This window comes from Girardinichthys multiradiatus, chromosome 13, assembly GCF_021462225.1.
Source record: "Girardinichthys multiradiatus isolate DD_20200921_A chromosome 13, DD_fGirMul_XY1, whole genome shotgun sequence".
NCBI lineage: Eukaryota > Metazoa > Chordata > Actinopteri > Cyprinodontiformes > Goodeidae > Girardinichthys > Girardinichthys multiradiatus.
The window spans coordinates 18,460,845-18,477,817 of record NC_061806.1 but is presented as its reverse complement, the minus strand read 5'-3'; the positions used below and the strand labels follow the sequence as shown (position 1 = coordinate 18,477,817).

Here is a 16,973-nt window from a genome sequence, read left to right as displayed (position 1 = left end):
AATTTGTATTAGCTTTTTTCCTGTTTACTTTACTACACTCTTGAAAGTTTATTTGGATTGTTGGCCTTTTTTTTACACTAAATAGTACATTAAAATGTTTTTTTGCAAAAGCTACTACAAAACAGTAGTAAAATATAAGAGTAATATAGTCAACGTTGAGGGGGAAATGCTAGTTTGACCTTTCTGTGCTATCAAAGAAGCTCAGTTCAACATGAATGGGTGAGGAATAAATTTATGAGTAAATAAATCAATCAATAAATACATAAAACCCATTTAAGAAAGAACAGAAATGTTAATTATATGGACCTTCGTTGTACGCATGAGCAGAATCATCCGGCAGCAGCTATACAGTTAAATCTACCCAGTGTCTGTTTTCTCCCTCTTAGAGCTGCAGGGTGAGGAACAAGCTTCTGCGGTGAGACTGTAAAAAAGGTGTGAAATTATTTTCCTTGACTTTTAAAATGTTACTACTGTTTTTTTCCCTGTGTGCTGCTCCACCGGGGAGGAGCTTTACAAACAGCAAAAAAACAGGAGTGACGTTGGTGAAAAAGTGCCGCCACCTTCTGGTAACCAGCAGGTATTGCGAGGTGGGGGAAGTATCCTGCTACACTGACCTTTGTCATTATTTCAGAAATGTAAACATAACAGGGGAACACAACGCAGAGGTAATGTCATGTCTCCATTGTTGGGATATTTTAATCAGCTAAAAAGTTCAGATATTTGGGAACACTTTAAAGCGTGTTGCTGTTTTCGACTCCAGCTCCCGAGTTTATTTTCCTTTATGAATGAAATAAAGAGCAGAGGGCTTAAAGTTCCCAAGAGGAAACAAAGGAGTGCTCCAAATGACCGTGAGTCCTGTGCGTTTCCCCGTCGCATAGGGATCCAATAAAGCTGATCATTTCCGCTCGGCCTTTTGTCACAGATCCCAATCACACAGAAAGAGAAGGCGAAAAACAAATGGGTGTCATTCTGAAAACGGCCTAATTGTGTCTGGACGGCCATAAAGCCATTAAAACTGGAATGCCAGACAGTGTATAGCAGGGCAGGCGTTTTTATTGCGCTGTCTCTGGGCGAGTCTTTGAAGTTTGGGTCCATCTGCGTCCACCCCAAACGCGTCACAACAGCTCTGCTGTTGGACTCGATTTAAAGGTTAGAAGAACAGGCAGACACTTTTGACACTAAGGAGATATTCTGGTATTTGCGCTAAACATGTGTGCGAAACGCGGAGACTTGGGGCAGTGCTGCGATAAAAGCATGCGCGTTTACACTCTAAAAGCAGTTTTCATTGAAAACATGTGGTTTAAAAACAATTATAATTTTGTTAGAATCACATTTTAGTCTAAATAAAACCTTTTAAAGTGATCTAAAGTCTGTTGACAGCGCGCAGTTCTAGGATTGTCATATCTGTGCTGAGCTGGACACAAGCAGACCGGACGCACTATTTGGAGCTTTAGCTGTGAAAGATCTCCGTGTCTCTCCTTTTTGTGTGTGTGTGTGTGTGTGTGTGTGTGTGTGTGTGTGTGTGTGTGTGTGTGTGTGTGTGTGTGTGTGTGTGTGTGTGTGTGTGTGTGCGTATCCTCTCGCCTCGCAGCGCTTTGCACCCCATAAAAGGTTATAGCCGTAATTGTCTTTTATGGCTGTATACAGCTAGCAACATCCTCTGCCAAGACGCAACTCTGTCCCCAAACCACACAGACACACACACACATCCACACTAACATACACAAACACAAATATTCACCACTAGATGCATTTTAATATCCGTGTTTCTGCGCGTAAAAACACAGCATAAATATTTACTCTCCAAAACCTATTGGAATAAATAAATAATAATACATTTTAGACAATGTATTTCTGTATTTTACTGGCTGTCCACTTAAATATAGTATAAGCTTACTTGTGGGCGATTTTTACGCACGGAAAACTAGACAGCGACTACAAAGAAATAAAAGTAATAAAAGTCTGAGGTCCTTGCTTTCGAGATATAATTTGTTTTATTTAATAAATAATACAAATTACATTTAGGAACCAAACGTCAGACGGTCAGCAGACCGTGCGAGGTATTTATTGAGTAGCCTACAGTGTATCCTTTCCTCTCACTAGCAAACATGGTGTCCCTTCCTTGGAAATGTTTCTCCCTGAAATTCAGTCAGAAGTGTTTATACAGTGATGCCAGCAAACCTACTATGATCCATCGTCTAAAAAATAAAAATAAACAAACATATTGTAGGTAGTTGCAAAATATAGGTAGTCGATGATGGTAGCTATACCTATGATAAGATCTTTTAGAAATTGGCAAGAAATCTGAGCGGTTTTATGCATCAATTATGTTTTTTTTTCCCCTTCTGTGGTTCTAAAGTTAGTATCCAATTCACGGCCATCTGTCATAGTTCTATCACTTATGGAGAAACAACAATAAAATTAACACGTTTTCTATAATAAACTATACGTTTAGACAACAAATATAAACGAAACACACACACACACACACACGCACACGCACACACTTAGCTAGAAACATCCATACACAAACAGGCACAATTAAAGGAGCAGGCCAACTAATTTAACACTTTAACGAGGTATTAATTCAAATCAATCAAGACAATAAAAAAACGAACCAAAACAAAACAAAACAATGGGCACTGTCAGATTTGTGCAATTTAAAGGTAGTAGCATCAAACTAATCTCCAACATGCTTTTTTTTTTGTTTTTTTCTTTTGCAAGACAAATAATCCTATAGGATGTTAGATAGTACAATAAGACAAGGGACCTTTAAAAACAAATGTCCAGCTGATTCTGCTCACAGCCTAGAAATCCTGCGTGGATCTGCGCGTAATTCATTCGTCTTTCGGCGCTGCGTCCTTGTTAAATTTCTTCATCTTCATCCTGCGGTTCTGGAACCAGATTTTGACCTGTCTTTCGGTGAGGTTCAGCAGCCGTGCCACCTCGTACCTGCGGTCCCGGGTCAGGTAGGTGTTAAAGAGGAACTCCTTCTCCAGCTCCAGGATCTGGTGCTTGGTGTAAGGGCAGCGCTTTTTTCTCGTGGCACTCGCGTGGAGCCAGTTGGACACAGGATTATCTAGAAAGAATGTTAGGGGGGAGGTCAAGTAATGGTTCCACTTTCAGCAACATTCCAATGTTGATTTTATCAATAATTATAACAATAACAACAATCATAAAGCCTCAGTAACATAGATGAAAATAAAAGAAGCCTCATGTCTAAATACAGCTGTCCACCTTTCTGCACTCTCTAACATCTGATACTGCAACGTGAGCCATTCACAGCCTCCATAAGACATTGGCATATTCAGAATGCCGTCTGACATCATGCACCTCGCGGCTTTTACGCGTAAAAATAATTTAAACATAAAAGAGCGGGCAGCGGCCTAACTTACTTGGGTCCAGGCCCGGTTTCTCCTCGCCCTCTGCGCTCAGCTCCCCTCCCTGCGTGGACAGCTCGTCCTTCTCTCCGGGTGACGGTGTCGCTACCGTGCCGTTGGCGTAATCGGAAAGCAGCAGCGCCGTGTGGGATCCGGGCGGGGTCCCCAGCCCCTCCGGTTTAATCGCATAGTGGTGGTGGCTCGGTGGTAATCCGGGCATTGACACGGGCTCAAGGAGCCAAGACTGGTAGCGGCCGTCTGTCTCCGCACCCATCGGGCCTTGCGGATGCCCGTAGTGGTGATAAACAGAGGAGACGGCGCCTGGGAACTGAGCCGGGACGTGGTTCCATGACGGCCCGAACACGGGAGGTTTGGACGGAAAGGCGCAAGTCCCGAGCTCGCTGTGGTCAACCACAGGAGCAGGCTGTCTGGCGTGCTGGAGCCCGGCACCGGGGGGGTATCTCGGGGCGGAGAGCTCCTCGCTCTCGGGCAGGATAAGGGAATCGACGTAGTAGCTCGTGAGTGCTCCGGACGTCGACATGGCAGGGAAATTAAACCGATTTCACATGTACGCAGTCATACAACAGATACATGCAAAGGAAAACAAAATGCACACATTCCTCAAAGCACACACACACAAATGCACGCGCAGTAAAGCGCAGCCTCACAAAATAACAATGTGGAGAAATCAAGTAGCAACTTGGCCCCATGCACAGAGAACTACAGCAGGGAAAGTAAAGGGGAGCCACGCCGCCATGCCATTGGGCAGCCGAGACACGTGATCATAAAGCTGAACAATAAAAGATAAATCAATCCCTGCAGTCATTAAATACTCAGCCTGCTCAGCTATAACAAGCACTGGTTTTTATAAATGATCAGGATTTGGAAATCTGTAGAGAGCGAGATAAAAGTATGAATGAATAAAAAGAAAGAGAAGAGTAAACAACAACACTGCTACTCACAGCCGTTCAAATCCCTTCATTCGTTCTCCAAAACGATACAATATGTATTTGGAAGCCTTATTTTATGAGATACTTTATTGGACACGTAAGCACTCCGCGGCTGCCGCTCGCCAAAACACATCCAGAAACACCCGCGTATTAAATAGGAACTTTGCAACTCGAGGACTGAAGCAGTGAGAAGATAAATTACGACCAAAACACATCACATCCTGTTTTTATTTTTGCTGGGCTGAGGGAGGCATCTTCCAATGTTGGAGATTCAGAAATGATTGCACAAATTACAGATATTCTATTATTACTATCATTTTCTGATGCAGGCTACATTTAAACAACGTTTTCATTATTATTGTTATTGTTGTCATAATTATTTCTTTACGTTTCAGCATTTTTTTCACACCAGCAATTATCATTAGGGACACTGGATTTTTTCCTTGAAGGCATTAGTATTATTATTTTATTTATTTAAAGCAACTTCTTATATATAAATTAAATAATAATATAATCAAACAGAAAGTAGTAGATCATTTTCCCCTAACATTTTTACTGTTTTTCTTTTATTTTATTTATTTATTTGGGTGGGTCGTTTATTTCTAATTTAAAAGTGAATATATGTGAAAAGAGGAAACATCATATTTCCTTAAATAATTTATTTGAATGGTGCACGGCGTAGTTCAGTAGGGGACAACCTCCATATTCAAGCCTCCAGATAATTTTTATCATCATTGTTTTTCAGATAACTAAATCGGCCAACATTAAAGACAAGCAACAGGAAATTATTAGAGGTTTAGTTTTCGGGCAATGACATGATCTTATTTTTTTATCTATTTAATTCTAATGTTTCTTCTGTTTTCCGTTCTTCTTAATTTTGTCAGATGTAAGATTCAGTGTAAAAAGTTAAATTAAAACAATAACTGTGTCATAACGGCCTTCTTAATCTCCATAGCATCACGCATTAAATTAACAATACAATTAGGTTAATACTTTACTAAGAAAATAAAATAATAACTGTAAACTGCATGCCATAATACAGCGTAATGCGTTCATATAAGCCACATAGCACAGAATAAAAAAATTTAAAAAAAACAAGGCTAAATAAACAAAACAATTTCATTTGCAAAGTATTTTCATAAATATCTCCATATGAGAGATTAATGGTAAATTCCAGTTTGTTTAACTCGACGCCCTGTACCATTTACACCACCGTTATCACTTGCACTGCCCTTACATGTTGGTTTCATCGCCGCCATTAACAAATGGGCTCCTAATACCTGCCAGCAGCCCGAGATTCGGTGTAACGTTACGCTTAAAAACGGAGCTAAAATGAACCTTAGGTGAGGTCCATGTGCTTTTCACTCTGTAACAACTAACTATCGCCAAAAAGAGATTCCATTTTACATGCAGTTAATTGTTATTGAAGGTTTTAAAAATGCTGGAGCAGTTAAACACAAACAAATGTCCGGGAATATAAAACCAGACGTGAGAACGTGTTTAGAAAGGCTGAAATTCCTAAATGTGCAAAATGTGTTATTCTCTTTCATAGTTTAACTTATGGAATAAGTATTAAATGTATACAAATATCGCATCATAATAACCTACATATTAAACATTTTAGGCAAACAAAACAGCATAAACTCACTTTCTATGCATGTCCGTTTTATGATATCCTAGCCATCAAGTAATCGTAAAGGTTTGAAAGCTGCAACTTTGGTTTTTGCTACACGATTTGGTGTTTTATTTCATGCAGGCATATAAACAGAGTCTGGCCAACACCCTTACAAGGCCGGAGGGAATTCAAGCCCTGCAGATTTTCTGCATACAGAAAAGGACGTGGGAAAGGAGAGACTTCGAGGGGTCCAGAATGTGCTATTTGTTTTCTCATCGCTTCTCTGGTGTACTTTCGTTGTATCTGACCAGCAGACATCAAACAAACCGAGCAGGGAAGGAAAGGAGAGCAGCGACTGCATTGCGCCTAGTTGTGCACTAAAACCTCGAATGGACAAACAAGAATAGACAAACACCTATGCTGCAGGAAAAGACGCCACTACACCAATGGCTCTCAAGGCAGTAAAAGCTTTAAAATCAGGGTGTCTTTTTCAACCCCCGCGGTTTACCGCAGGGGCTATTCACTTCTTTTGCTTCTGCAGATAACAGCCTGTCTGGCGGATCTGCAAATCGCCATAAAGCCCCCATTCCTCCTCCTTTTGTGTTGGGAGCCACCATTGCGCAGCGGAAGCATCCGGTCTCATTGCCCGCGGAGGTCGCTGTTGCCCCATTCACCTTCCCCTTCCCCTCCACTGCTGCAGTGGTCGTAACCGAGGCCTTGTCTGGCGTGTCTGCGTCACTACTACTAGCAGAAAACGCTGTAATGCTTAATCCCAGGTCCAGTACGCACGCTGCGACTGAGTTTTGATTAGACACATTTGGCACCAATCCCACTTTTAGTTTACTTTACCAGACTGAAGAAGAGGTTTGAGGGAATTCAAATAAAATAAAAAAAAAAGAGATTGGACACACAGAGAATGGAAGCAACCAACCCCTCCCCATTTTATTACCTATCCACATTGAAAAAAAAAAAAAAAAACATATCCCACCATCCCTATGTCTCCAAGCTGACTTCCGCTTGGTCTCGGCGTTTGCAACTGGGGCAATTAAGACAGTTTCATGTTGCAGAGTTAAGAAATGGACCCCAACAACATGAAACTACCTAAACCACTCGACAGTCGATCTGGGGCCTCAAGTGAAACACAATCGGTCGGTTCGCAATGCGCCGTGGAGGTCTCTTCCGTCAACATGTTTCCAAAATGCACAACAGCGCGCATTAATACAGTAGTCTACATACTACATGTCTGGATCAGCCGCTGAGACAATGCGCAGTAACAACAAAAACAGCCATAGTCACAAAGACGATGGGACTCACCTGAATCTTCGATCTGTTCATCCCCTTTATTCCCAGACTGAAGCATTTAAAAACAACTTATCCACAGTGGGTTCGGATTTCCAACAGCCTGTCAGCCGGGTCTCCTCTCCGTGCGACAGGCTCTCTCACGACTGAAGCAGCTCTTTGAGGAGAGGGAGAAAGCTCATATACCAGCCAGTCATAAAACTCTACAATAGCCGGCTGGGCATGCAGCAGGACGGCCTACACAGCCTGATATCTTAATTATTTCCGATAGCCCTTTTCAACAAAACAAAGGGATTTCAAGCGTTAGGAAGTCCGTTTGATTTTGAACTTTGATTATTTAATCAGAACACATTTTATACATTTCTTTTCCTCTAGTAGGAGGCAAAAATATATTATTAGCCACTGTAGAAAAATTCAAGCTGCTAGTCCTGAGTCCGAGCTGATAATTTATTAGGCATTACACAAAAACACAATGTCATCTGTACACAGAAATATACAACAAAAATATTCCTCCTTCACACTGCTTTTTGTTCTCAATGTGAATAAAATTACAATGTATGCATTTTACTCGTACATACAGAGGCGGCCCATACCATGAAACCACACATCTAATCACCACAGTCTGAATGGTTTTCAGCTTGGAGATTTCATATTCAAATATGAGTTTGTGGGAAAATTTTATGTCATGCAATTCCATGAATTAAGGAAAGCATTTTCTAAATTTAGACAGAAGCTCTCCGGGAATCCATCCTGCCTTGCATGAGATACAGAGACAGCTTATATATATATATATATATATATATATATATATATATATATATGTGTGTGTGTGTGTGTGTGTGTGTGTGTGTGTGTGTGTGTTTATTTAACTGCACTGATTTAACGACACAACCCAGTCCTACAAACGACGTGACAATACAAAAACACGCCAGAAGACAGTCGGACCCACTTTTTCAGAGAGGAGGTTGCATCTACCAGTGAAATGAGACGTTGTGCGTGGGGGTGAACTGGTAATGGATATAACGGGTAGCTTGTCAATAAATTCAAATTTGTTTGTTTGTTTGTTGTTTCTTTTTATCTCCCTCTCGAGTTGTTGTTTATCATGAAAATCCATAGTTGGAGGTGAGTTCCCGGATTCTATTCTCCCGCGTCATTTTCTTCAGCTTCATCCTGCGGTTTTGGAACCAGATCTTGACCTGTCTGTCCGTCAGGTGGACGCTCTTGCTGATCTCTAGGCGGCGCTCTCGGGTCAGGTACATGTTGAATAGGAACTCCTTCTCCAGCTCTAGGGTCTGGTGCTTGGTGTACGGGCAGCGTTTCTTTCGGCCGCTTTTCGCAGTCAGCCAGTTGGCCGTGTTTTCGCTTTTTGCGTCTCCTAGAAGAATGGCAGATAGACAGCTTGTTTGGTCTTACGCAGTGCAACACAAAGAATATAGCAGTGTGTGCCAGAGCACAGTAGTCTAAGAGTAGTTTAGGCGCCTGTGGTCGTGTACCACACCAAAACAGACATGAACATATATACATCTTCTCAGATGTATATATGTGTATTTGTAGGTTATAAAAGGTAAAATGTTATCCTCCGAACACTAGACGTCCACTGACGTCTTCTTTAGGTTTATTTAAGACCAGAAACCCTTTGAAAATGTTTGGCCCATCGTTCTCGCTCAAATTATTAAAAGTCAGGCTTTATTGGCCAATTTGGTCAACCGAATCAGTTTTAAATCATATATAGACGTTAATATACGTATAAACGTCACTTTACGTTATTAAGAATGAATGTAGTCTTTTCTGTTTATTCAAAAATTAGAGGGAAATTAGTTTTTAGTAATATTTAGAATGTAGTTTTGCCCTTTGACGCCACTAGGCCCTTGTATTAAACATTATATAAAAACTAAGGGATATTAGTAGGCGTCTTTATGCCAGCTTCTTCTCATCTTTAATTTTTCATCCACTTTTTCTGTTTTTTATTTTTTAAAGTTAACTTTGATCTTTCTATGTATGCAGTTCAAATATGTGCCTGGGAGACAGTAGGTATAAACACATTTTAAAGGACGGTTATAATAAGCATCTGTCTACTGTCGAAAAACAAAAGCAACTAATCTGCGTTAAAGCAGGGAAATGTTAAAACCCCACAATCTGAATTGTAATAGGAAATGTTTCAATTCATCTTGCTTGTTTCCTTATGCGTAAGAAACATGGCGCGCTTTTTATTTTGCGGTTTTTACCCGCAGATAACGTTTGCACCAATAACGCACAGGGGGGAAATATTTTTATAATAATGCAGCTGAACTAAGATTCTAAGAAAATGTCACCTAGTGCCAAAATGCATGTAGGCCCGAGCGCCAATTTACGCATCTGTCTAATCCTCTAATCCTGATGTTTAGAAATTACCCTATGTGATCATTTGAGCTTTGATAGTCAAGTCTAACTTTACTCTGTGTCTGCTTATAACTTATGGGCTTGGATTAAAATTGAACGCATGATAGGCTAAATAATAACTCGAATACAGTCTCATTGCAATGCTTTGTAATGCAGCTGTAAATGTCATGTTTAAAAACATGTCTCGACGTCTCATTGCAGACTAAAACGTCAAATAAGGACTGACAGGTGCCATTAAAAAGCTTCACTCTACCTGTTTGCGACCAAAACAAGTCTGAACACCTAAACCCCGCTATGATTACCTTTATTGGCCTTTGCTGCTCTCTCCTTGCCATTCTCCTCTGCCTCATCTGCAGAGGAGGCTTCGCCGTCCGAGGTGTCGCCTCCCTTCTCGGTGCCTGACGCAGCTTGAGGCGGCAGGTCTGCGGCTTCCTCGGCGTCCTTCCGCTTCTTCTCCGCCGTGGCTGGAGCAGACGTAGAGGTTGGTGGAGAGTGAAAGCGAGCAAGATCGGTGGGGGGCTGTAGGTTAAAATGGGAAGGGTTCGACTGGGGGCCGTTGTTGGTGCTGTAAAGTTTATGAGAATGTGTGTGAGTCTGAGACAAGCGGAAGAAGCCCGGCACAGGCACCGAGCCCCCGCCGCCCACAGTGCCGCCGCCGCCATCAGTGACTGTACAAGAAGAAGTTAATCTTGAATATGTAAGGTCTTCGGCGGTGGACGCTTTGGGGCACTTGGGTTGCTCGTACAGGCAATAGGTGCTCTCTTCCTTGATGTTCTGCGGGAAAGTGCAGGGTGCGACCTGTGAACCCACAGAGTGCTCTTGGTCCATACGACATGACCTCTGGGCGTCCATCCACATCTCCATGCTGGACATGTACGCACCTGAGGCGGAGAGAACATTCTGGGGACCCACCTCGCTCCGTTTAGTCATACCTGGGAAGTATCCATAGTTGTGTAGTCCGTAAGGCACTTCTGCTGCGGCGCTGTGCGGCACGCACACCGCGCTCCCAGCGTAGTGACCTCCGCCGCTCTCGGTGCGGGCACTGATCAGAGAATCCACTAAAAACGCGTTTCCAGACGGGCTGTCCGAACATGACATTATTGTGGTGTATTTTGGCGAAGGGAGAAGATAGCCCTTTCTGGCTGACATTTCCTGTGCAAAACATGCTGGATATGATTAGAGGCACCCCCCTCGCCGCCAAGAGAACTGTAAAACCAATCAAAAAGCAGGAAGAAAGGGCAGTCCCCTCCCACTCTGAGGCTACGTAGCAGTCGACAAGAAATCCATCATGGAGCCCAGGCAGAGAAAGCAGAGAGCAGAGCAATCAGTGTTTCCACACCTCGCCTACTGCGCCAACCTGTGCAGAAGAGGCTAAAGTCCAACACTGCTCATGTTTGTTAAATACATATTCATACCTGTAAGTGATAAAAGACGCAAAGATATTAGACACGGGTGTACTTTGTTGAAGCACTTCTCGCAAATATAATATTACCGCAAAACTCAGCAATTAGTGCTGCAATTATTTGAATCTTTAAAACCTCAAGCTTTAAAACTGACAGCAGCTCACAGTGGTACAAAATAAAATCAATAGAATAATAAAATTGGGTTTAACATACACTAACATAAGGCTTTACAGGCTTTGAAGTGGAAATTAATTTTCCAAATCCACAGCTGATGTGACCCCCCCACCCCCACCCAACAAAGACGTAATACAACAAAACCACGGGTGTCCGTGGCAGTAACCTCCTGTTTTAAGACTGTAGAGAGGAAAAGTCTTTGGCATCATGACGGTTTATCTGTAGCATCTTCGAGCCTGCAGGACAACTGATAAAAATCATAATCGCCACTAAAATGCCAAATCTTACGCATTTTTCCACAGGGCAAAGTCTCGTCATTTATCAATGGCTTGGGTGTATCGCTCGCTTCCTGTTAGAAATTACTCGATCACGTCATGGTCGTGAGTTTGAACTAATGTTGATGAATCCCGGAGTGAACGGGACAAGAGTGGGCGCGTAAAACCAGTGAAATATATATTTTTGGGTGAATAACACACATACACACACGCACAGAGATATTCTACTTTTAAGTTCTTCTTGAACATAAAGTTCATTCAACGCCTTAAATAATTCAAAGTTTGCTCTTTAAGGAAGAAAGTTACACTTTAGGTTTTATACTCTTAAAGTAATATAATTTATTTAGCCATTTATTTCTCTTATGTCTCATAAAATTTTGAAAGATTTGGATTTTTTAGATAGACTTATTAGATTACTTTGTTGTCTACTTGTTGATCTTATTTCCCTTGTGAGCATAAATAAATTCAGTCAGGTTATATCTTTAGAAGCTTAATAATTCAGTTCAATTCAGTTTTATTTATATAGCGCCAATTCCCAACACATGTCGTCTCAAGGCCCTTCACAAAGTCAGTTCAATCGAATCGTACAGATTTCCATTCAGGTTCATACATTCCAATTTATCCAAACTATCGAACAGCGCAGTCAGATTCAGTTATTTATTCAAATCGGTTAAAAGGTTGTTCTATCTGAGGATTATAATAATCGTTCTCTCTTATAAGACCATAGTTTTAAATTACGCGTTGTTTGCCTGCCCTTCCCTTCACTATATACCCAATATAAAATGAAAGAAGTGTAAACATATGTTTTTCCAGAAAATACTGCATGTGTGTGTGTGTGTGTGTGTGTTTTACTTGTCTGAGTTTGAAAAGCAGATCTAAATCTTTAGCGTAAATAAATGCTGCGGTTGGTCCCATTTCTGTTCATTTCTATTTTAGTTTTTATATAATTTTTTTTTTTTTTGGGGGGGGGGGGGGGTCATTAAATTTAGCTGTAATTATTATGTTGTTATTGATGCAATTTAGCTCATGATATTCGCAGTGTTTTTTCGCGTCTGCGGTGGACATGTTTCAATTACGAGGCAAATGCGGCTTCTTTCGTCAGTTATTCCTTTTATGTTTCAATTTAAAACAACAAACTAGTTTAACATTCAACCAAATGTATTCACAAATTAACTCAAAAACATGCATTTTTTTCCTCGCAGAGACCATTTTTCTCTCGGACACACGATCCAGAAAGGAACCTGAAACCATCGATTAATAATGCGCACGCTTCGTGCTGTTGGATAGGCATTCTGGAGGCTGAGGAAGAGGAGGTGGAGGGCAGCTATCGATATCTTTGTGTTACAGTTATTAATTGTTGCTATTAAATCTTCATTTCCACAGCTGCCGCGCCGTAATACCCTGAAAACACTTTGCTCCGACCGCTGGCTTTGATCGGACCCATATAATGGTGGCCGAGGAGGCCGCTTGACTCGGATCATGTTCGTCCTGAGTGCAGTTATGAACAATAATGCGGCGTTTTATTACATCCAGCGGAAGCATTTATTTTTCACGAGAGACAGACAAAAAAGTGGAGGGGTTGATGGGGAAAGGGCTCGGTCCAGAACTGACACTGAATAAAGCCAAAGGTTATCTCTGCTATACAGGAAGGAAAAGGGAGACGCGATGTCTGCCCTATCGCAGGCGAATCGACCCTTTTAGTAGGATTTGACACACAAAGGCAATGCGTAAAATAGGTTTGATTGGATTGTAACAGCAGGAAGGTGATTTGTTATTGAAGGTGAGTTGCGGTGGCATTTGCATGCTTTGCACAGTTTTTAAAAAACAAGCAACCCAGTGTTATCAGTTAAAGTGGGTCAACTGATGCAAAACATTTGGACTGGGTGCCGAACTCTCCAGGAAAAAGCTGGCAAGCCTAAACTTAAACCATTAAAACGGCCAAGCTCAACAAAATGAAAAGCATGTGCAGCATGGATGTCTTTGCACATATGTGTTGCCTTATTAGGAGGGCTAATAGGGGACTTTGGGACTTTGCTCTAGCAAGTTGGCACCTGAAAGAAATCTAGAGAGAAATCTGTTCCCAGCTAACGGGAAACTGCATTTTTGCTGTAGAGTAGCATTTGCTGTTTTTTTTTTTTTTTAGAAACTCTTACCTGCATTCCGTTTTGAGGCGAAGCTCGAAGGCCATGACTTTGGTCCCAATAGTGCCGCCTTGTGGTAGGAGCGCCAAGTCCTCGATTCAGGAGAGCCTAATCGAGGGGGGAAAACCTCTCAAAATGAAGTCGATGCAGCAAAGCACAGCAAAGGCTCTCTTGCCATCCTGTCCTCTGCTTGTTGTCGTTGTCGCCTTGCTAGGTAACACAGTTAATAACCTTGGGTCTCAGACGGTTTATTGCACCAGCACTCCAATTGTACAAATGCTCCAGACCCTCAGACAGCTTTTATGGCCGCGTTGCCCGAGCAACGGGGGAGGATGTCCCATAATTAGGGACGGAATTCCAACGCGCACTAAAGGATGCGCATGGCGAGGCAAGGCCGGACTATGGCGGAGTGAGGCAACCATAAACTTCAGCCTCTCTCTCCCCAGCGTTTATGGTCCTTTTGACTGTCATATATGAACGCCAATGCGCTGCGGCCAGCTCCCATAAACACTGTGATAACAACAGCAAATATGGCGACCCCTTTCCTGGGCAAATCAGCAAAATCACAGCTTGCACGCATAAAAACGGAGAAATGATCCAGAGAAATTATTAGAAGAAAAACTGATGTAACGTTGTTAGTTTTGAAAATGCATATGCAGCTGAGACGTGTTGGTTGATCCTATGTGTCAATTATTTATGGCAAAACTAGCATATTATTGTTGGATGAAATGGAAAATGCCATGAAGAACTGAGCGGGGTCAAAATATTCAAAAGCACAAAATAAAGGCTAAATCCAACTGTTTTTGCTTATTTAAAAGTTGCAAATAAATATTGTTTGTCATAATTGACCCAAATATTTCAAACTGTCATCGTTTTTGCTCGAGCTCGTCCAAACCTTGAACTGCAGGGCGTATGCGTGTCATTGTGTGGCTGGACTGCTCCAAACTTGCATTTGAGACTCCTAATCTTTGACATGTGATTCCATTCAATTGTTTGCGGCACTCAGAGGCACCTAGTTGCCGCAATTCTGCTGCCAATCCGTGTTTAATATGTTGATCTTGCGTGCGTAAAGCGTTTCACATGCGCGCATGTGATCCTGCTTTAAAAAAGAAAACCCGCATTTAGGGGGGAAAAAAGCAAAGGATTTAAACTGATATCAAGTTATTTTCCAGTAACCATTCAATTTGGGGATTGTTGTTATTCGGAAATATAGTATAATACACAATTTGGGCATTCCAAAGCAGTTGAATCATTGCGTTGACCCTTCTTTTGAAAGCGTAAGGATCACGATTCATGAAAACAAACATGTTAACAACAGCAGACCAAATCTCCCCCGTGCAAAAATCTGTTAGGTAGATAAAGAAAAGAAATAGCACACTGTTTAAATAACGCAAGAAAATCTGCATCAAGACCTACGCATATTATATATTTTGGAGAGGCGATTCAAATAGGCCAACCAAGCCTGGCATTCAATGTGTTTATTTAGAGTACATTTAAGAGACAAGATCAAACTTTTAAAAAATATGAAAACAACAAAGGCTTAACGTGATTGAAAAATTATGTTGTTATTCCTTAAGGAACTGTTGAATTTGATTTTGTCTTTTTTATTTAGATATAGTATAATACACAATAATATGGCAAGGCGTCTGATTCAGTGCCCTGACCCTTACGCTGCAATTAACGCACACAATTAACCACACCATCGTGAGTATGTGAACATAAAACCAACAGCAGATCAAAGCCAAGAGAATGTGACTTTGCCTCCCATCTATACAACGTAAAATGTGGGCGCGTCAACGTCGGGATCTCTACTGGTGTCTAAATGTAGATGAAAGGTGGTTGGATCAAATAGGTCCATCAAGTCTGACGTTCAGGGTCTTTGTTTAGGCTTAATGTGGACGGGGATGAGCCAAGTGTCACATTTTTCACATGTTTATATGGGTTGAATAAGGTTGAATAAAACAAAGATTGAAAAAAGCCATATTTGGTGGAAGGTGGAAAGAATCTACACAAACGGCAATAAAAAAAAAAAACTTTCAACGCAAAATCTTTTGTAGTACCTCAAAGTGATAATGACTCCAACTAAAAGAATGCAGTTCTAAAGTGAAAAGCGGAACATGCATCTGTAGACGTTTACTGGTTTAAATGGGGTTGAAAAGTGGTTCCAACCAATTCTGACATTCAAAGTCTTTATTCAGGCTACATTTGGATGGAAAAAAATCCGAACATCTACATCTTTCCTGGATAAAAGATAAAAATGAAAGTGTATAACAATTTTTGGTGAAGTAGATGTTTTACAGACTGTTTTTTTTTTGAACACACAATCAAAACATTTTTTTAAAGTGACAGTAAAGTTTTGACTTTTCTGCAGCAGAACATCCGCTTACCAAATATTACATTCAACGTGTTTGGAGAGGCCAATTTGGACGCGACATGTGGAGTAAAAAAAGGATAAACATCTCAATTTACTGTGTTTCTTTAAGTTAAATAAAGATTAACACTTATGGCCATATTTGTTGACAATTGGAAAATATTTTCTGTATTAAACGCAGAATCAAATGTATTGTAAATGTTACAACTGATGAGATTTTGACATGTTGCTGCAGAATGTCCCAGTAAAATTTAATAAAATATACGAGAAAATATGACAATACCTTCCTTTTAGACAACGCTTAGGATGAGAAGTGAAATTGGACCCAAAGAAAAAACGCCCAAACACGTCGATTGATGTTTCATTATTGAAAAGTGATTCGGCCAACCAGTTTTGACCTCTAATCGGTTTATTTAGGTGAACATTGGGTTAAAATAGTCAACCGTTCAGCATATTTTCTGCACTTGATAAACACAAGCATTGATACCCATAAAAAGGATGCATAGATGTCCAAGGATTGAAGGGATACGATCTAAGCTACACCTGCGTGAACACCTCAGTGCAACTCGGTACGGACCCAAGCGGACAAAGCTTATCTGTCTGGTTTTGACCTGCATATGATCAACAGCATGGCTTTGCGCTTTTAAAAGATACACATTATAATAAATAGCTAACCCCTGTGTTTTTTTTTCTTCTTCTTAAGGCGGCCGTCAGAGTTGAGGTGGAATCTCAACAGCCTGGCCGTGGACTGGGACTCGGACATCCGTGGCATAAAAGAAGACAGAGGAAACGAGTGGCCGTACAAAATAAATAAGCACACACATGAGCAGACAAACCATTATTCTCATCCGTATACGGACTCATTATTTGGTCACACCAATGTGGACTCCATCGGCCTCCCTATATAGGTCAACATATCCGCCTTTAGGTTTAAATCCAGCACATTTCCGACTTAAACAACAGACCAGGAAAAATTTAAAAAAAAA

General features: G+C 41.2%; 2 protein-coding genes and 1 long non-coding RNA gene across 3 annotated transcripts; 1 reads left to right on the top strand and 2 right to left on the bottom strand.

Moving 5' to 3' along the window:
- Window positions 1-1,975: 1,975 nt before the first annotated feature.
- Window positions 1,976-6,910, bottom strand: hoxa9a (homeobox A9a). Its single transcript, XM_047383614.1, has 2 exons — window positions 3,396-6,910; window positions 1,976-3,079 (listed from the first exon to the last, which is right to left on the bottom strand). Exons 1-2 carry the CDS (start codon window positions 3,919-3,921, stop codon window positions 2,838-2,840), a joined length of 768 nt encoding a protein of 255 aa, XP_047239570.1. The 5' UTR covers window positions 3,922-6,910; the 3' UTR covers window positions 1,976-2,837.
- A 767-nt stretch (window positions 6,911-7,677) lies between these two features.
- Window positions 7,678-10,999, bottom strand: LOC124879184 (homeobox protein Hox-A10-like). Its single transcript, XM_047383611.1, has 2 exons — window positions 9,926-10,999; window positions 7,678-8,619 (listed from the first exon to the last, which is right to left on the bottom strand). Exons 1-2 carry the CDS (start codon window positions 10,770-10,772, stop codon window positions 8,345-8,347), a joined length of 1,122 nt encoding a protein of 373 aa, XP_047239567.1. The 5' UTR covers window positions 10,773-10,999; the 3' UTR covers window positions 7,678-8,344.
- LOC124879191 lies at window positions 9,977-16,963 on the top strand. The gene is made up of 2 exons (XR_007040971.1): window positions 9,977-10,104; window positions 16,691-16,963. It is a non-coding gene; the product is annotated as an uncharacterized LOC124879191 (long non-coding RNA).
- Window positions 16,964-16,973: the final 10 nt, after the last annotated feature.

Bases quoted from the DNA above. Each gene is read 5' to 3' on its own strand.
- LOC124879184 (XM_047383611.1), bottom strand. From the start codon at position 10,772: ATGTCAGCCAGAAAGGGCTATCTTCTCCCTTCGCCAAAATACACCACA. The intron at 8,620-9,925 runs GTAATCATAGCG...CCATTCTTCTAG, and splicing joins AGCAGCAAAGGCCAATAAAG to GAGACGCAAAAAGCGAAAAC.
- hoxa9a (XM_047383614.1), bottom strand. From the start codon at position 3,921: ATGTCGACGTCCGGAGCACTCACGAGCTACTACGTCGATTCCCTTATC. The intron at 3,080-3,395 runs GTAAGTTAGGCC...CATTCTTTCTAG, and splicing joins GAAACCGGGCCTGGACCCAA to ATAATCCTGTGTCCAACTGG.